This window comes from Platalea leucorodia (assembly GCF_965183815.1).
Source record: "Platalea leucorodia genome assembly, chromosome: 14".
NCBI classification, from domain to species: domain Eukaryota; kingdom Metazoa; phylum Chordata; class Aves; order Pelecaniformes; family Threskiornithidae; genus Platalea; species Platalea leucorodia.
Window position 1 is genome coordinate 10,894,282 of NC_138836.1, and position 20,925 is coordinate 10,915,206.

The 20,925-nt window shown below is 49.4% G+C and overlaps 1 protein-coding gene across 1 annotated transcript in view; it reads right to left on the reverse strand.

The window, feature by feature from the left end:
• Positions 1–16,771: 16,771 nt before the first annotated feature.
• HS3ST3A1 (heparan sulfate-glucosamine 3-sulfotransferase 3A1) overlaps positions 16,772–20,925 on the reverse strand; it is a 36,457-nt gene continuing 32,303 nt past the window's right edge. The window contains exon 2 of the mRNA XM_082326432.1: positions 16,772–17,406. Within this exon, the coding sequence (XP_082182558.1) occupies positions 16,788–17,406 (619 nt within the window). The 3' untranslated portion in view covers positions 16,772–16,787. The remainder of the gene's footprint in view (positions 17,407–20,925) is intronic.

Genomic DNA, 20,925 nt, shown 5'->3' on the forward strand with positions numbered 1-20,925 from the left:
TGTCATCCCCAAACCCAAAGAGGAAAAACCACCATTTTCAGGACATAAAGAGCAGAAAAGGTTTTACCGCTCACTGGTTTGCTTGAAGCAAGCAGATCAATACCACTTGATACACAACTAAATAAAATGAAGCCAGATCCCAGCTTGCTGGATCTCCAGGGATATATTTTGTGGCTGAAAAGGTGGCTTTTCTCCTTGGAAATAGCACTAACTGTTTTCCCTGTTTTGTGAGTATTAAGGGAAAGAAATGGGCACTTTTCTGTTCTTTGTGGTTTGATCCGGCTTTTGCTGAATGATAAACTGAGCGCTGGTTATGAGCACTCGAGCTCCTGCCCCTGTTGCAAGGCTGGTGCTATGTCACTGTATTTGCTTGTCCATGAGCAGATTTGATCCCGAGGCGTGATGGTGGATAGAGGATTTACTGTTGGCCTCACAGAAGGAACAACTGGTGGTTCACTACATTCCCAAGTGAAATTTGTGGGAAGAAAGGAGGTCTTGAGCAGGTGTCTTCTGTGGAAAGCATCTTGCGAAACTGAAATTTTCCAGTTTGGTATTTTTTGGTAGAGTTTTTCTTGAAACACTTTGTGGAGTTTTGGGCCACTGACTGGCCTTTCTCCCCTACTGTGGGACTATTTTTCACGATCAAAAAACCATAATTTTCCTTTGGGCTCTTCATTCTCAAAGTGCTGCCCAGAGCATGGCCTTCTCCTCAAACTGCGCAACGGCTTCCTGATGGAAAATGATGTCCTCCAGCCTCGGTAGTGAGAAGGACCTACATGTTTCTGTACAACTGTTCCCATGGAGCCTTGAGAGGAGGATGGCTTACCACCAAGTGAGATCTCTCTAACGTTGACAAACATGGCTGTCTTTTGGTGGATCTAGAGACCTTCCTAGTGTGATGGAGCCTCCAACAACCACCTCCTCAGCTGGCAGGGCTATGGTGGCTGAGCCGCACCCCTGGGCGCTGGCTCCGTGTCCTCCCCACCCCGCCAGTGCTGCACGGAGAGGTCATCAGGGAGCTGAGTGCTCTGTGATGATGGAGACCTCGTGTTTGTTTTCCCTTCTTGCTGGCGAGCTGTGCATCTCCTGAGGAGCAGCGCAGGAGCAAGCATCTGGTGGGAACCAAATGGTTGTGCTGAGGTAATGACAATCTCTGGCGTATGAGCTCTGAGAAGCTCCTCTGTTACGTGCTCTGCCCCCAGAATGAGTAAATAAAAGCCTCCTCATTTATTCATGATGCAAATACCAACTGTGCCTTCAGCTCTAGGATTTGTTGATTATTTATTTAGAGCCTCTTGTCTCGGAGGCACTGGCTGTTTGCGTGCAGGAGGCATCTGTCTGGGTTTATTACCCACAAACAGACATTTTGCTTCTTGGGCTGTGGCTGCTAATGTTTTTGAAAGCCTGCTGTGGAAATGGAAATCCTTCCAGGGAGACACAGATCCCCGGTCCTTCCTCTTCAGAGTCAATAACAGCAGCTCATGGTCCCACCAGCCTCTCTGAAAGTCCCCACTGCACTGTATCCCGCTCCTATGGAGCAGCTGAACAATGAGCTCCTTTGGGCACAAAGGTTTCCACTGTGATAGCACCAAAATGTGATGCCTAAAATCTGGTTGCCGTAGGTCCTTGGCCTCAAAAAGCTAAAGGGAAGATGGGTAGGAGATGGATACAGGCAGGCATGAAAACAGTAAGACAGTATTTGGCCTAATATACTAGTAATGGTTGCTTGGGACCTCCTTCCTCTCTCCTCACAATGTGAGACAGTGTCGCTGTGTACCAGAAGTGTTGGATTTGTCTTGTTCCACAACCAGGCACAAAAAGAAGCTTTGTTGGGTTGCCGGAGACCTGGGGAGTGAATCGGTGTTAAGGTGTCTTTCAATATTCCTGATTCTTCTCAGGTTGGTGGCTGATAAAATTTTGGCACTTGGCTTTGGGAAGCTAATGACAGGATAGACCCTTCTCAGCTCATCCCCTTGGCTTTGACAGTTGATGGAGCACAAGTGCTTCTGCAGAGTGCAGTGATCCATGGCATGGACCAGACCTCAACTCCAAAGCTTTGGTGAGTACAGTCCTGGACAGCGTTTTCAATGAGCGCAAAGGCAAGGTGGGAAGGGCTTGTCCCAGCAGGTGGATGAGGCCAGAAGCGTTAGATTATGATGAAGGAATTCTGTCCATCCCCAGCGGTCGCAGTTGTGGCACCATCACGGGACTCTGGGAGGAAAGGCACCGGCGGCTGGCCCTGGCCCGCTACCACTATCTCATTATCCACCAAGTTATTCCTTGCCAAAATGTCTGCCTTTAATTACCCTGTGCAGGAATCCCTTCTTTGGAAAATGATGCCACAGTCAGAGTTTTAGAGGAGAGAGCTGATTTTTTGAGATTTCTTTTCAAAAAGCTGTATTTACCCTTTTATTTGACTGCCTGTCTTGCAGTCTTACAGCCCATGGGCAGGAATTATGTTCTCAGTACCCCCATGGTTTGTTTTTGCAGGCTAAAATCATTTACATCCACTAAGTCTCAGAAATGTGAGGTAGAAATAGAAGAATTCATACTCTGTAGTACAGCTGGCCAACCTGTGAGAGAGGACAATTAAATCCAGACTTAGATGATCAAACTTAGGCACCTAAATGAGTGACCAAAGGCTCTGCTCCAAGCTCAGATCATTGTAGGTCTTGGAACTCTTCTCTTGCAGACTGAGAAAAGGTTGCTGTTAAGCCAGATAGATTTTGCTTGGCTCCTTCACTCATGGCAGGATTTCCAGGGCTTTCCAGGACTTCAGCCATTCTCATGGGTCTTCTCTGAATCCTCCTCCAGCTTTTCAGCCTACAACTCAAGGTGTGGAGCTGCCTAGGACCTTACAGGTAAGATCCAACCCAAATTCTGGATACCTTGTGCAGGAAGCCACCCCAGTGGTTAGTCGTGAAAACCATGGCTAGCTAGTGATGAAAAGTCTTTTAGAGCTGGCAAAGTCGAGAAAAGGGGGGATGTCTAGGAGCCCCTGGGCGCGGAGAAGGCATTTAAGGTTTGAAGTGGTATGGCACTCCTGTAGCAAATAAGCAGTGTGTGTCCTGGAGGGACAAAAGGGGCCCGATACAGATAAGCAGCGGTGTGGTAAATGTTGTGCCTGCTCTGTGTGTGTGTGTGTGTCCCCAGATGTGTACACATCTGGAGTGATTCTGGGAGGTACTCAAATACCAAAGAAACCTACAGAGATGCACAAATGGGACCTTGGTGACTATCAGTGTCTCACCTGATATCAGCTGAATGGAAGGAGAGCTGGGGATGGGCCTCGGCTCGGCAGCAGGGCAGAACGCAACCTGCGGCTGTTTTCCACGGGCAGCTGTGATGCACAGCCGGAAAAACCCTGTCCTGGTCCAGCACTGGCCACTGGAGCTGGGGTGGGTTCTCCAGCTGCTTCGGTCTCTGAGCTTGGACTCAAGCCAGAGTGAATCTCATCGGGGGGCTGGGATGAGGAGGGGGGGTAACGAACTGTTTAGAGGGCCATGAATAGCAGCTTTCATCAGCTGTCATTTCCCATTACAACTGGCTCAACATGGAAATGCAGCGCAGGGCACGGGGAGGAGAGGTTCTCCCTGCCTTTCAAGTCTCAGCCAGCTCTATCCACAGTCTCGTCTGGCTCTTTGGAGACTGAACCTTTCAGCTTGAAACTGCTGCAGTGTCTACTAAAGGGCTGGCTGGACCCACCAGCTGCAGGACACTAGCTTGCCCCTCGCTTTACGGCATGGAGAGGGGGTCAGAAGTGATGAGGACCTTGCTGTGCTTGATGTGAATTGACGTGGATGATGCACAAGTACAAACCCTTGCAGACTTGGAGGAGTTCTGCAGCACCTAACCTGAGCGCAAGGATGCCAAGTACACGAATCTTGAAACAAGAGCTTACGTATAGAGAGCCTTCTGCCAAAAGGTAGCAGAGGATTTGATGTAAAAACAGAAATATGCTTCAGTTGCCTTGGAATACAATATCCTCCTGAGCTGGCTTGCTTATCGCTTCACAGAGATTAGCTGTCCACCAAACTACCAATACCTCCAAACTTGGCTGCATTTCAGTGCTTGTGGGCTGTAGTATAAAAAGAAAAGGAGGATGATTGAGTGTCTCTGTTTCCAATTGACCATGGTGCAAAGTGCCTAAATCTAAGCCTGAGGATGGAACTACACCCTCTGTGTATGGATGGTTGTAGGATTCTTGGTGTCATTGCTGGTTGGAGATGGGTGTGGTGGTGCTGGAAAGGAAGGTGAGCTTGGAAAAGGAGTTTCCAACAGGGAGTAGCCAAAGGAAACTGATAGTTTTTATGCTGATAAATTGGAACTGGGATTACAAAGGCAGAGAATAATTCTTATGCTCATTCATTTGCTTAATTCTGGGTTTCGGTGGTTGGTACAGGAAAGGATGGTGGCCAAGGGCTGAGCACGGAAATCCCCAAAACCCATATCTGACAGAATTATTCACTTTTCTTAACTGTGTGTGCGGGCAGCTCTGAGCAGGCAATATGCCGAGCGTGATGGCTGGTGCTTGCCAGTGCCCAGAGACGCTGTGGGTGTGCGCAGGGGGAGAAGGGCTGGGAGGAAGGAGGAGGTGGAAAAGTCGCATTGCTCCAAGGCCGAGGTGGGGATGGAGCAGAGAAGGGGTGGGAAGGACAAATAGTGCTTCTGCAAGAGTGAGCCTTACAGAAACAGCTGCTGTACTCCAGTTCCTCGGTGTCTCCCCACCTGCAGCTCCCTTGAACCTTCCCTTTTATCCCTTCAATCTTTATTTCATTTGATTAATAAAAAAACTTCTTTCCTTCTCTCAGCAGAGATACTGGAGCACAGCCCACGGGTTGGGATGGAAGGAGGGAATAGCTGCAGCTTGGCTTCTCCTCTCTGACCACCAGCCAGCTCCCTATCTCGGGATGGATCCAGCAGGAGCATGGGAGCTCGCATCCAAGAAGCCCCGGTGCTCTGCCAGGGCCACACAGGTAGCAAAAAGCCTGATAGAAAGTCAAGTGCAACATCTGGGAGTCTTTTTTTTTTTTTTTCTGTTGCCTCCCCTGTATTTCACAGCAGTAACTCTCTGATGTGCATGGAGGGTTTGCCAAAGCTCAAAATGCTCCAGTCTCCCACACGAACACCCCTGTGTGTGCACAAACGCACGCCTGTGTCTCTCTAGGAAACCTGGATCAGTGGACAACAACTATATTCTGCAGTAATATGTTGCCTGTGAGGCCCTGAGGTCCTTTGCAGGAGAACAAGTAGTAGGCTGTTCTGTTTGGCTCGTTGTTCAGCCCCCGTGCTGCCGCCCCAGGGCAGAACAGGCTGGGGACTACTGATTCAGGGACTTTTCCTTCTCCCTTTTCCTGCATCCCCCCCCAAAAGTCTAAAACTGCAGCTAGCAGATAAAGGAAGACAAGCCAAAATATGCCTGTGAGATGGAAACAGATCCAGGCAAGGGGGAATTGGCCTCCCTTGCTGTTCATCAGTGATGCCCCACAGACTGCTAATTAATTTGCTTTCCCATCTGCATCCTGGATGGTCTCAGGCAGCGGGCAGCTTTGCAAGGAGTGGGAATGTGCACTCAGGCTCTCCCCATCACTACAAGATTGAGGGGCTGAAGCGTGGCCAGAGCAGGGCAGCGAGGCTGGGGCAGGGGCTGGAGCACAAGGCTGGGGAGGAGCGGCTGGGGGAGCTGGGGGGGCTCAGCCTGGAGAAGAGGAGGCTGAGGGGAGCCCTCATCGCTCTCTGCAACGGCCTGAAAGGAGGCTGGAGCTGGGTGGTTGTTGGTCTCTTCTCCCCAGTAACAAGCGATGGGACGAGAGGGAATGGCCTCAAGCTGCGCCAGGGCAGGTTTAGGTTGGATATTAGGAAAAATTTCTTCACCGAAAGGGCTGTCAGGCCCTGGCCCAGGCTGCCCAGGGCAGGGGTTGGGTCCCCATCCCTGGAGGTATTTAAAGGATGTGTAGATGTGGTGCTTAGGGTCCACCATCATTTAGTGGTGGACTTGGCAGTGCTAGGTTTATGGTTGGACTTGATGACCTTGAAGGTCCTTTCCAACCTAAATGATTCTATGAGCCCTTGCCTAGCAGCATGGCTCTGGTCTGGAAATGGCATTGCTAAAGGGCTGTGCAGTCTTAACAGTATGTTTGTGATGGTTTTTCCCCGTGCGTGTACAAGCTACTGAGGGCCTTGGTGGGATAGAGACAAGCAGAAGCTTTCCTGATAGCCAGTGCTCAGGCAGGGAAGCAGGATTCTGCTGGGAAGCAAAAGGGAAAACAGAGCCTGTGGGAGACGAAGAAAAAGGCCAAGGCAGGCTTGAGATATGGAGCATGTTTAGGGCAACCCTAAGTTGGCCACCATGGTCGAGGATAGACAAGTTGGCTTCCTGAGCCCACAGAGCCCCATTCCCATAACTGGTTACTTTGGGCCACATTTACCCCCTACATAGCAGTGAAAAATGATTTAGTTCCCACCTGTTCTGTGTTGGAAATCAAGTACCTTAATAGGAGCCACAAGCTTGGAAAAGGGGTTAACCCTTATTTTCTTGTCCGAAGGCCGATCTGGTGATAAAAGTGTTGATTCCATAGCTGGCAGGGACAGGGCTGCCTCGTGCAGGGCTCCCTTGCTGCCCGCTGCGGGGTTTGCAGCATTGTGGGTGCCCAATTTTGTTTTCTTTTGGGACATTCAGGAAGGAAAGTGCAGAATCCCTTCTTTGTGCATTCAGAGGCAAGGATTTGATGCCAAGGACGGGCTCATACAACACTTGGCTTCAGTTTTGGTAATGGGCTCTGAATTCTGCTCTCATGAAACCATCGGTAACAGCGAGCCTCTGCCACCAGGCAAACACAGCCATGGATTTCACGAGTGGATTTGAGGCAAACAGTTGCAAACCTCTATCTGGACACTGCACTGTTTGGTGTTTGCATTTCTTACTGGTGCTGTTCCTGTTCCTGGTCTTACTTTGCATTATTTATCCTGGTCTTTGGTGGCTGTACCTAGGAATGGTTACAGAGATTACTACAAAATTTTAAGAAGTCCAGACCTGTAAATATTTTCATGAATGCAATCACAAAGTAGAATTTGGTGATTGCAAAGTGTTAACAATAAATACTGGTTCATGAAATAAGCACATGCCTCAGATCTGATGCATTTCAGGAGGAGCAGATAAGCATCTAAAATGCAGCCAGTAAAGTTTGTTAGTAACTATTTTCAACTTCTTTCTTCCCGAGAGATGTGTTACCCAGCCTGGGAATGGGAGTACTGCCATGTGACTTGACTAAGTAATCACTAATACCAACAAATAGCTTAAATAGATCATTTCCTAACAACAGAACTAGCAAATTATGTTTCTGTGAGCCATCCAGCTGATAGATAGTGACAGAAGTGAAAAAAATTATTTCAGGAATTAATTGTGAGCAGAGGAGTCCAGTGTCAGTGGTGCAGGAAAGGCACGAGAAAAGGAAAAAAAAAAAAAACTACAGGAAAATATAATTTAAACATCCACAGAAGACATGCAAATGCAGCCATTTGCACAGTGAGGGGCCTCTGGATTTTTCCTAATGAACTCTAATGCAAAGAGGAAATTAAAGAACTCTGTTTTCCCCTCTGCCCAGTTGCAAAGCGTCTGTGCGGGGAGCGGGGGCCGGTGCCAGGGAGGAACGTTGCAGTGCACGCCGACGGGGGAAGGATTGGGCCAAGGAGGAAAGTTTCTGCTCTCAGGCTGACAAACGGTACTTGTCAGGATTTTTTTTTTTTTTTTTTGACAGAGTATTCTTGTTTGTTGAGCAAAGCAAACAACGAATTCAACAAAACTGAAACTTTAAGCAGGAGACCAGCCTGGATAAACTTCTTGACCAAGTGATTTTGTTTTTTCTTTTTCTGAAAGGGTCTTCCAGGATAGTCCAGTATCTGAGACCATTTCTTTTTTGAAATAGAAACATCCAGTTTTCTAGTCCATAATACTTTTCAGTTTGAATTGTAAGCTAAGTATAGCATGAATGGGGCTTCTTTGCCGAAGGTTTGGGAGAATTGAAACCAAATGTTTAAAAAGTTATCTATCCAAAATGCTTGGCTTGACTGAACTCAAATGACTGTTGTTTTTTAAAAGCTGTAAATAATATTGAAATTCTGACTCTTTATCCCCATATGACTTGAGGATTGTTTACAATTTTTAGACATTTTTCAGGAACTAAAAACCTGTTCCTCATGTATATTTATGCTGGCAGATGCTATCTAAAGGACAGCTCAGGTCCTCGAAAAGTAGAAGCATATGACAATTTTCTCTTTAGTAAAGCTGGTAAAATATGGGGTGTCAAACCAGGATGAATTCCCCCAGCCAGTCTGGCCGGCCAGGCAGCAGTTGTGTCCGGGCAGCGGTTGCGTTCAGGCAGGCTCCTCTGCGGCATTTCCCTCCGGAGCGCCGGTGCCGAGGGTCCAACGTGCACTGCGAACCCCGTGAGCTGCCTGGCTCTGGGGCGCGTCGCGTCTGAGAGGGATTTAGGTGGTTGAAACGTGAGACTCTGCCTTCGGATGGACATTCCTGCGCTGCCTGGAAAACGAGCCGCAGCTTCTCTTTGACCGAGGTGGGATCCGCAGTCGGGATCTGGCCATGCAGGCGTGCAGGGTGCTGCGGCCAGGGCTGGGCTCCAGCTGGAGATCAGTCACCTCTTCCATTAATAAGCTCTTCTGAGGCAGTGAAAGCCCAGATTTGATGCTGATGGCAGATGTGATGATGTATACGGGCAGTCCATTACTACACCAGCAGCATCTTCCAGGCGACTCTTACACGAGTGTCTGCTCCGGATGACACGGCTTGTGCCAGCTGGGGAAACCACCGACCAGGGAGAGCTCATACGGCACCTCTTGCTCACCGAGACATACGGGGCAATATCCAATTTATATGGGCAGAGCTGGCTGTGTCCTGAGCCCCAGCCCTGCCAGCAACTCACATGGGCTAGTAGCCATACAAATGATTTCTTTATTTAACCTTGAATCTTCTCATTGTGGAAAATGGAGGAGTTTGGTCTCAGGCCAATACTGGTTTTGAGTTAGAGGGAACCACAGTGATTTTTTTTCTTAAATCATGATGTAGTGATGCCGTTGGTTATATCTTTATAATTCCCATGGCAGGTGGCTAGAGGCGTGTCTGTGGGATAGGTTGTGCCCTTGAAGTGGGGTCCTTGGACTGTGGCTTCACGTTGGACAACAGACCCTGTCTCAGCTTAGCAGACACACTCTTTTGGTCAGAAGAGCTGATTGAAAAAACAAGTAGGAAATGGCTCCTGGCAATCCGGCAAATCCTGTGACACTGCTGAACTGATAATGTGCCGGGAGGGCCCCGGCTGGATGCTCTCCTCTGCCTCCACCAGCCCTGCCCAGCCCTGCGCCTCGCTGGATCCTGCCCTGACCGCGGTGGGAGCCTGTGGGCAAAGCACAAACCCTTCTGCACACCCCGAAGCCGTGGGGCCCGGGAAGCCGCTGTGGCTGTTTCGCACCCGCAGAGCCCCGGTGAGCTGCAGGCGAGGCGGCGTGCAGCTGCAGGCGGGTGGAGGGGCAGGTAATCAGATTTGTGACTGCATTTGCCCTGTCGATATGATGCATTCGGCCACTTTCCTCTGTGCTCTTAAACTCGTCCTTCTCGGGAGAATGTTTTCACTCCGTTGCCATCTCTTCTGTGCTCAGCCATGGGGGGTCTCCAGCAGCGAGCAGTATAGAAAATCTATTGATTCTGTTCCGTAAGCCCTGTACAAGGGAAGGTAAGTGCTCCCCAGCCAATACCTCTCAGTCATTTCCTTTAGATGTTGCTCACACGCCCTAAATCACAGCTGTTGGTGAAAGAACAAAAGAAATGAACTGGAGAAACTGTGGCCGAGCAGGTCTAATCCTGTCTACAACATCACCATTGCCTCACCGTTAATGGAGGAGCTCACAGAGGCCAGATGCTGGCGCATCTGTGAAGAAGGACCCTCCATTACCAGGACTGTTCTGAGTTGCAGGAGAGGAAACAGCAGAGAGGTTTGGCAAGGGAGACGTACTTGTGGCTGATAAGCTGTGTTTGGAGGTCCTCTGCTGCACTGAGGACCTCAGGTAACACTCACACCAGTGAATTTGGCCTCCAGAAATTACACAGTTGTCTTAAGAACCATGAGATTATTATTACCATTATTATTCCTATTTAACGATGCTGAAATGCAGGTGCTGAGTCTTTCTTGAAGAGCTTTGCTTGGCTCCCAGCAGCTTTCACCGTGAGCCGGGCTGTCCGTAGGGCATTTCTTGGTCATCGGATTTGGAAGGTCTCTGGCTGAGCGGTGCGCTTGAGGCTGAGCACAGTGTTGGCCTTCGCAAGCAACTTCACACCCGGATAGACAGTGCATCCAAAGCTGCGTTCACACGGTGCGGTACTGAGCCTGAGGGCAGCAGCAGCCCTGAATTAATGAGAGCTTTCCCGGCGGAGCAACGAGCTGCTCTGCCTGCGGGATGGAGCGAGCTCGAGCAGCGCGCCAGCCCCCGCGCAGCGGTGTGGACAGGCGTAAGATGAAGGAGGTATAATTTTTTTCGAAAGCCATGGTGGCCAATGTCTTAGGTAATAAATGCTATGAATTGAGGAATGCAGCCTTATTACTGCCTGGCGGAGGGGAATTCATTCTGCACATTGGCTTCTCCAGAGTTTTCCGCCCAGGCGTCGCTGACTCCTTACCACCACATAGATATTTCTGTATTTCAGCAAAATTCCCCACTTCTAATCTGGATAGTCCTTGCTGGGTGGAGTGCAAAACCCACATTGTTAACTCCGGATAACAGTAATTAAAAGAAAATAAAATCAAAGGTGCTCAGAAAAGAAATGGAACATTTTTCCATGGAAGCCAAAAGATTATATTAAACTTCAGCGGTTTAATAAAATATTATGAAGTTTGGGAGCATATTTTCCCTGGGACTTAATCTGTTTATACATCTAAAAAAGTAAATAGAATATCACTTTACTTGACCACACAGAAAACCTGATATACGGGGGCCGCTCCGCTGTATATATTTCTTGGTGAATTGCTTCCACCTCGGGTTTCACGCAATGCACCGTGAGCTGGGTCCGTTCCTCTCCTACCAGGTCGGGGGAAAGCAGGAATTCATCAAACTTGGTGGCGAAACGCTGGGGACGTGGCAGGGCCAGCGGCGGCTCAGGGGGTGGGCGGATGGCGGGGGGAGCCCTGAAGACCTGACTTTTCAAGGTTTTTTGCAATCTAGAGAAAGGAGCGTGACGTTAAGCTTGCTGGAGAAACATGAAGTGGAAGATAAGAGGTCGCGGAAACGATGTCAGTGATGCCACTGGGGAGCTCCAGCAGGCAGAGCCCCCCCGGCTGCTGTGGAGTGCGTTAGGTTTAGGAGACTAAAAGCAGACACAAGTGGGTAATTCTGTGTTTTCCCCGTTTTTTCATAAACCTGCCCGCTCTTTCCAGGTTGCTGCCGCCAGCAAAAAGAGAGCACAGCCTCTCAGTACCCGTAAACTTTATTAAATGTGTGCTTTTTCATTCTTAAATTAAATTAAAATCAGTCTGTTTCATACTGAAATAGCACCAAAGGGAGAAGGATGACAGTATCACCAAGCAAAGGGGAGGGAGGAGAGAAAACCCAGAAACTGTTATATATGAACAAGAATGTTTTTAATGGTTAAGAAAAGGGGCGATTTTTTTTTTTCCCCTAACCTGGAGATCTAACATCGTGTATGCTAGTGTGTATGCGGGAGAACCGAGGAGGCTGAGGATCAGCGTTAGTCAAAATAACTCGGTGCAGGGTAGGCACGGCCAAATCATTGCTGGAAATTTAACTTCTTAGTGCTGCACCCCAAAGACCACCCCGAATACCACATAGAGGAGTCTCGTACATGGCACATTGGTGTTTATATTCCTTTTAACTGTGTAAATTATTGGGTGGCCACATTTCCTTAGGAGTTGATTAAATTCCTCACGACACGAAATCGGCGCCAACTACAACGTGGACGCAGCAGCCCGGTCCTTGCCCTTCCAGAAATTGCAGCGATGCGAATTGCAGCAGCAGAGGGGCCAGTTTTTGTCTTGCCAAACTGCACTGGTAAAGAAAAACCCGTTTCTCTGAAATTTTCCAGGTGTGGCCAGTTGAAGCAGGGTGCAAAGAGCCTTCCCACAGTTTGGGTTTGGCTGAAAGCAGCTGCTGCAGTGGGCTAAAGGGAGATCTCACGAATTGGCCTGTACAATCCTGTGCCAAAGCACGTCACCATCAGTGGAAAAAACCCTGATTTTTGCAGACTAAGTGCAATATATTTATATATACATGTGCTCAGCACCCCTGCATCAAAGCTTACGGTGCTTTCTGTGCGCTGGGGTTGTGGGGCTGGGCTGGGCAAGGTGCCGTGCAAACCCTCCGCAGAGCCACTGCCTGTTGACCAAGGGGCACCCGTGCAGTGCTGCAAACGGGCATTGAAGGAGATGTCTCCGTCTGCTGAAAGATGAATTTAGCGCTTGATGTTGACAGGATGCTTTAGAAAGGTGTGTGTTTTTTGTTTTTTTTTTCTTTTAGAACACGTGTTATAAAAATCTAAAAGTTGCGTGGCATATAAGCCTGAGCTTCATCAGTGCCTAATGGCACATTTGATTATTGAAACCAGAAGAATTTTAATACACCTGGTTAGTTTCTCATTGTTAATGTATTGATTTTTCTGCTTTTTTTAAAAAAAAAAAAAAATCAAGTCTATAGGTCACTGTGCTGGTTTTGGCTGGGATAGAGTTAGTTTTCTTCACAGTAGCTGGTGTGGGGCTATGGTTTGGATCTGTGCTGGAAACAGCGTTGATAACACAGGGATGGTTTCAATCCTGCTGAGCAGTGCTGACACTGAGTCAAGGCCTTTTCTGCTGTCACCCCCCCACCAGCGAGGAGGCTGGGGGGCACAAGGAGCTGGGAGGGGACACGGCTGGGACAGCTGACCCCAACTGTCCCCAGGGCTGTCCCACACCATATGGCCTCATGCTCAGCATGTAAAGCTGGGGGAAGAAGGAAAGGGGGGGACGTTGGGAGCGATGGCGTTTGTCTTCCCAAGTCACCGTTATGCGTGATGGAGCCCTGCCCTCCTGGGGATGGCTGAGCACCTGCCTGCCGATGGGAAGGAGGGAATGAATTCCTTGTTCTGCTTTGCTTGCGCGCGTGGCTTTTGCTTTCCCTATTAAACTGTCTTTATCTCAACCCCCGAGTTTTCTCACTTTTCCGATTCTCTCCCCCATCCCACCGGGGGGAGCGAGCGAGCGGCTGGGTGGGGCTCAGCTGCCAGCTGGGGTTAAACCACGACATTCACTTTCAGTTTTATTTATAGCTACTTTTGCTTTCCTCTCCTAATACACATGCTCAGTATTGTAGGCCTAGGAGGGGTGCAGTTTTCAATACTTTACTTCCAATTCTTCTTAGGTTAAAATAATCTAAACTTCATGGCTGGATTTTAAAATAAGCCTAAAGAGTTTAGAGGCTTAAATGTTATTAGAGCTCAAAGCAATTTGATTGTGTGACCTCTTTTTAAAAGCCGTTGTTCATACGTGGAGGGATTTTCCAAAACACTTATGGCCCAGATCAAAAAAAAATCAATTACAGTCTCAGATCCTGAAATAGTTTTACTAGGTGTGCATCGAGGGATTCAGACCCTCAGAAATTAGTGGAAGGAAAACACTCAAGTATTTTGGAGAAAGTATGCCTATGTACCCGAGGTACATGTGCTGGGAAGAGTTTTTTAAAGGCACGTGTGATAGTTAGCCTTGTGTACACACTGAAGCTTTACTGATTTAATGACAGTGATTTGGTGGCAGTTGTAGAAACTCATTTGTATGAAGGTGCTTTGTATTGCTATAGCTAATTCAATATGGGAAGAACAATCTGTAGCACTATAAAGCTCCTTTATACTAGTCTGAATGTGACCATATGAGAGACAATAGCAATATAATTATATTGATTTTTTTAAATCATACTCTTAAGTGATATTTATACTTGTCAAAGGCATGTACAGATTAGCCCAACCTTAAGTCTCCTTGAAATACCAAAGAAATGACATGCTTAAATCTTCTTTTCAGCTTGGAAAACCTCAGGTTTTGTGCCTCGGTAGGGCTGGCACTGTTCGGTTGTGCCCGTGAGCGAGTGACGCCTTGTCCTCGCCGCCAGCTTGGCTGTTGCACTTGGATGGCAGAGCACAGTGCGGGAGGGATGGTGGCCATCTCCCATTCCTGCCCCAACATGCCTTGCTGTTAGAAAGGGTTTCCCAATAATTAACCCCCATCTTTTGGCTACACCTTAAAGCCCATTCCCCCTTGATCTGGCTGGCAGAGAGCAGATTGCTCCCCTCGTCTCCAGTGGCACTTTGGGGAGACCATTACCGAGAGCCCAACACTTCCAACTTCTGATTTGGGAGCTTTGAGCTCTAGCAATGAGCTGCAGAGATGCTGGGGCACCATGACCCCAGGAAGCCGAAGCTGCTTGACCATCTCTGATTTTCTCATGCCATCTCTTGCACAAACACTGAGGGGCTGAAGGGAGGCAGGTAAGAGAAAGGGCTGTTGGGGGTCTGTGTGATCCCTCATCAGCCTTTCTGCTGTAAGGTGTTTGCAGAAGGCAATTATGTAAAATGTTTAGCCAGATGTGGTACAGGACATCATTGCCAAAAAGGGGCTTAAAATGGGACATGCTGGAGCAAGAATGGTAGGAAGGGGGTGAAGGTATCAGTGGAGGCAGCAAGGGTGGCACTGAGCCGTGCCATGCCAGGACAGACTGCTGAGCACAGCCTGGCTTTGATGCCACCAGCCCATCACCACCACTCCACCAGCCGGGGCACGGAAACCTGAGCTCAGGTGAGGCTTTGGGGCAACAACGGTGGGAAAAGGTCCTGGGGCCTCACAACGCTAATGAAATGATTTTAGTTACCTTGGGAAATGGGCCTTGCATGCAAAACCATGTGGGTTTTTGTCTTCAGGGGATAGGAAGGACCCAGGACTCCGCATCCTTGGGAACGGAGGGAGGCACGCAGGGCTGGGTAGGAAGGAGGTGGCTCAGGCAGCCAGGAGGGGATGTGGCTCAGCCCCTCCAGTGGAACTTGCTGCCGTGAAGTTGAGCAGGTACCAAGCTGTTTTCCTAACCTGTCAAGCAGCATGGCCCAAGGAGGAGATGGCTCCCTCTTGGGTTAAATTGTAATTTCAGAGACAATTCTCTTTGGACTCCTTGAAATCTCTGCTCTGCTGTGATTTTATTAAGATCTTGGCTGGTGTGCAGGCAGCCAGCGAGCTTGGTCCCCGGGCTTCTTCCTAACCAGATTACCAGGTAATCCCTCACTTTGTTTTACCCTGTCAGGGGCTTTTTAAAGTTAGACTCAGGAGAGGGAGCATCATCGTGTTGTGTTTATACAGCACCAAGTGATAATTAGGTGCTCCTATAGTCCAGAAAATGCTGACGATAAAGAGCCAGCAGATAAATGAGCCCACAGTAATACAAGACCCTGCTTCACTAATAGATTTCTGTTGCTGAGACATTTTTACCAGCCAAAAAAGGTGATAAGGATCAAAGTAAAGAATTTAAAGCTCCTGGTTATTGCAAACAGGCGATTCATTTTACCTGACAATTTTTAAATCCCTGCAGAACCAACGCTCTTGTTCCTGCGTCTCCCTCGGTTCTCCTTTAGGAAAGGACAAGAAAACTTCCATCATCTTCTCCTCATTCTCTCCCCTTTCTGGACATGACTTTTGTTCATTTTTTCCCCAAACAACCCTTTCTCCACTGTTTTTCTTTTAAGACTGGCCCAACTTAAAACATTCTTCATTATGGCTTAAAGAGCATCCACCAGACACTGTGAACTTGCTTCCTGTGTGCGAGCGGTGGGATGGTGGGTCCCCATCACCTTCAAGACAGGTTTACCATGAGCATCACCTCAGTGTGGACCCTCCTTGGCCACCACGCAAATCCCTTCCAGTGGGCCCCCCTGTAAAAGCGCTCTGCTGCCAGTGTGGCAAAAGGGGTGCACGTTGCTGGCAATGGGGAACACTGGTTTACAGCCAACTCCTGTGAATGAGGCCTTTTGACTACCTGGCAGTTTTCATCAGAGAGTCAAAAGAATCATTTGTTTTCTTTCAGTTTTGGCTACCAAAATTGTTTTGTCTCAAAACAAAACTAAGGAATATTGGTTTGGGCTTCTATAAGATGAAAAATAAGTTTGGTTGATGAAAAGAGCTTGGTTTGGGGGGGCAAGAGTCAAACAAAAATTGCATAAATTAAAAAAATTTCACCAAAGGTTTCATGCAATAAAAAAAAAAAATCCCCTAAGGTAAGGTTTTTGAAAGCCAAATTAGATATTAAGCCTCTTTTGTTTCATTGTCAAAAGTCATGAGGTCTGGTCTAAAAAGGCATTTGCAAGCCAAAATCTGGCTGACCTTCCAGTAAGGCCCTGAGCTCCCCCAAGCACCCCGTCACTTCTGGAGGTGAACCTCAAGACAACTAAAACTTTCCGCCTGCTTTTTTCTTACGGAGACAGTGCTAAACCTTGGGCCCAGCGAAGGAAGCGGCCAAGCTGCAGGCAATGCCAACAGGACCAGGCTGCTGTTCACAGCCTCCTTTTCTGGTTGGACACATCACCTCATCTCTCAGGGAAGAAAGAAAAACAAAGCAGTGTCAAAAGAACAAAAAATCAGAACAAACCATGTTTCAGCACAAGTATTATTTTTTTTTTCTGTATTTCCCCCCTCTACTGATAGGTAAAAAAAATATATATTATATTATATTTTCCTTTTCTTAAATTATTTTTTTCAGCCTCAGTCCCAGCCGAAGTCCTGCCCCGTCATCTGGTAGAACTTCATGTTGAAGGGCCGGTAGAAGTCCCGCAGTCTCTGCACCACCTCCTGGTCTATGTCAGGGTGGGTCCTGCCTTTCGTCTTCCCCAGGCAGTGGGGTTTGCTGCTGCCTTCCGCCTTCTTCAGGCACGGGAACCCCTTGGTTTTGTTGAAGTAGAAGTGTTTGTCGGTGATGATCCTCTTGAGGCCCAGAAAGTCCTGGACCCTGCCCAGCTCCCCCGCGGGGTCGCTGATCAGCCTCTCCCCGCTGACGAAGAGGATCTGCCCGATGGGGAAGTAGAGGAGCCAGTTCTCCAGGTGCTTGGCGTAGATGCCAATCTGGATGGCGCTCCACGAGGTGTCGATCAGGCCTGTAGTCCTGTTTTTGAAGGTCAGGCTCTCGAAGGTGGGGATATCGGGCTTCTTGGAAAGCGTCTGGGTGTAGTCCGAGATGGCTCTGGTCACGGGGTCCCGCACCACCACGATGAGCTTTGTGCCCTTGGACATGGAGGAGATGCGGGCTGGGGCCTCCTTGGTGACGAAGTAGCTGGGGGTCTTCTCCATGGTGATCTGCCCCTCCAGGGTCCTGGGCATGAGGTCCCTGAGAGAGGAGAGAGAGACACGTTAGTGCCGAATGCCCCTGGGCAGGGTGGGGGGAGCTGAGCGCAGGCAGTGCTCCGGGGATGTCCCGGGTACCAAGGGCAGGATGCTCCGGAGCCTCACGCCTCCAGCCCAGCTTGCTTTCCTCCTTGCATGGATAGTCGGGAGGCTCTGATTCAGCAAAGAATCCAAACACACTCCTGATTTCCCACTTCCTTTGGCTGCCAATTTACCTAGAATTAGACCTAAACCTATTTTGCCTATTTAAGGCCTCCTTCTTGAGGGGGATCTCACCTCCCTTCTTGAAATGGCACTGTAAGAACAGAGCACATCATCTCTACAATCGGAATGTCCTATCCCTTTAAATTCCTCCCTGCCCACACTGGGGTTTCCTGCACATTGGCTTAAATTCCCTGGAATAACAGTGAATTTCTGGAGTAACAACACTCCCTTCCTGCAGGGCGCAAGGGATTTTCAGGGGCCAGGATGTAAGACTCTATCTTTTGGTATTTTCAAGGTGGCAGCAAGCTGATGTCACATAAAAATGCGCAATATCAGCCCCCTGACCTCAGCAATTTCCTTCTTCCACCCAAAGAAATCCTACACGCAGGCTGCTTTGGGAAGCTCTCCCAGTTGGGAGCGGGAAGGGGCCTGGGGCTTGGGCCAGGGTCCATCCTGCTCCACGGTGCCCTTGAGAGTTCAAGGCCCTCTGGGGCGAGGCGTTGGGTATCATTTGCGAAGGGACGGCAGGATTTGGCCACAGGATAACCTCAGCTCCTCTGTGTTAAACAAGGCAAGCCAGGAAGGCGTAGGAGCCATACGAGCGGCCGTCCATCTGCTCCTCCTGGGCACTCCCAGCTCCTCTCCTTGCTCCCCCTTGCCTGCCACACCACATCCCATCCCCTCACATTTGCATCACCCCACATATCACCCCCAGACAGGAGCCAGCATCGGCAAAACATCAGTGATTCACACCATCATCATTTGGTTACACAAGCCCATCCCTCCTTCCAGGCTCTCAGCAGTTTTCCTCTGCACAGCTTGGTCTCCGTCCAACGGTCCGGTCGTTCCCGGGGGGAATGGGAGATGGATGGGAGGTGGCTGCAGCACTGGCGAGGTTCACCGCCGTGCCACCAGCAGTTCTCATGGCAACTGCGGTCCCGGGTCCTGAGGAGCAGGGACCTGCATCCCCCCCACCCCTGACCCCTCGGCTTTGACCTCGCCGCGGCTGCGACACCCATGGGCCGTGATGAACTGCTCCCTGCCCGCGTTGCTGTTACCGTCTCGCAGCAGCAACATCTGGTTTGCAAACCTGTGCAATATGCCAGCAAAATTAAACTCATCTATCAAAAAAGCAACAATGAAAAGCCAACAACAGCTAAAAATACCAATAACAACCAAACCCCAGGCTGAGTCGTTATGTTACAAATGAGGCAGCGAGGACTGACCCTTCCTAAAGCAATTCTTTCTATTTGCAACCATGTGACACAGAGGCTGAGCAGACATGGTCCTAGAGAAGCCAAATCTTTGCTGGTCTCTGCTGAGGGTTTCTGTTTGGGGGAAACTCCATGAATTAGGGACATTCAGGCTGGAGAAGAAACAAGCTGAGGGGTATGAGAGAGCTCTCGTGCATCCCGAAGGATGTGAAGACATAAAGGCAATTGCTGCTGACACGAAGGACGGAGAAGTGCTCAAAACCAGCATGAGGATGCCCCTTGCTGAGCAGACACATAATTCTACAGTGGGATTTGCTATCAATCACCTGATGCTGCAAAGGTCAAAAGTGTAAATGGTTCAGAAACAGACGGGCCAAATTCACGGTGGATGAAATGAGTTGGTGGCAATGAAATGTGGGAGTCCAGAGCCTCTTCAGCCACAGGGAAGCCCCAACTGGGAGGAGATAACAGGAGAAGGAGCCCTACAAACCACCAACTTTCGTACATTTCTGTAGATACCTGATAGCAGCCACCATCTGGAAGAAGGCACTGGGCTGGACGGCTCTGTGCTCTGCTGCAGTGCAGCTGTTCGCATGGTTTTTTGCTCAGGGCAGTCTCATGAATCACCTTTTCCCCCGCGTGCACCAAGCCCACATTTCTCAGGTGTTGTGTTGTTGCCCTCCGGTTTGGAAACCCCAAAACGACTGTGTCACCTGGAAGCACCTGAACCCCCAAAGGGGCGCAGGAACCAGGCCGTACCCCCCCTTCCCCATCGCCTGCCGGCTCAGTCCCCAGCTGATCCCTGCCCCCGTAACGCAGCCTCCTGCAACTGCAATTTGCTGTTGAGCAAGAACGGGAGCTGCTGAACCGGCAGCGGGGCAAGGGCAGCGGGAAGGCGAGCTGACTTCTGTTTGTGTTTTGATAACTGTTGAAATCTCTGCTGTGTCTTTCCAAGGAGGAGATTAACCCCTTTGGTGGCAAGGCTGCTACACAAAAAGCTTTCTTCAGCGCCTAGGAATGAGCACGCACCTCCGCTGCCAGGGCCGGTGGGCAGGGACATGCCAGGAGCCACAGGGAATGTGCTACCACAGCTTTTGGGAGATTAATTAATTACAAAGGGCATCTTTCATGGACGTAAACAGTTGCCTGGAGGCCTCCCTGGACTAATGGCATCTGGGTTTTATTGCAAAAGAGCCACTTGAAAAGACAAGAACCACAAAAATGTTTTTGGCAAGAGCAGCCACCAGTGGGCCCTGCCAGAATAAATGGATTCTGTTATTTTAATTTTAGTAGAGCTTGGGGCTTTATTTAATTACTTAATAGGGGAGGAAGACTTTCCTCAAAGGGAGCATTTCGGCTATGCATGCATATTCATATCTGGCCTTTTCCAGGTCTGTACTTTCTTCCCAGCAGTGGTGTCCGAGATGGCCGTTCCCGTGTCCAGCCAAAGCCCCGGAGGTAGCTCTGGGGGCTGCTGCTTGTAGAAAGGTTGTGGCCCCTTCCCTGCCCCAATGGGCTTTGCAAGACTGCACTTTGGTCATGCAACTGTTTGGATGTGTCCTCCCTCGGAGCCACTGCAGCAAACCCCCAGCACCCGGCCAGGGTGGGAGAGGCCCAGCTGCAGGGTTGTTACTGCCTCGGAGGGCCGGGCTGGGGGTGACACTGTGCAGGGGCTGAGCACCAGGAGGTTACAGGTCCCAGCAATGCACGCAGTGCTCCCAATGCACCCTGGTGTGCCTTGACATCGGCACTTCACTGCTGGGGTTGCATAAGGACGTCCCAGTAACAGTCTCCGCTGCTCCTGGTGTGGGAACTGATCTCCGGTGTCATGTTTATTATGGCTTTTCTATCATCTCTTTATTGAGGGTACAATGACACCTTTAAAAAGCTTGACTTTACATTTCCCAGGGCACGCAGGGTGTTGGCTCAACCCCGGAGATCAGAGTCCACAGAGATGCCACCTGATCTCAAGTCCCTGTTCTTAGCAAGAGCACGACTCTGGGGAAGAAGGCATCACTTTATGTCAAGAAACCAGAATAACATAACGGGATCCCTCCTTACAAGACTGAACACCCAAGCATTGA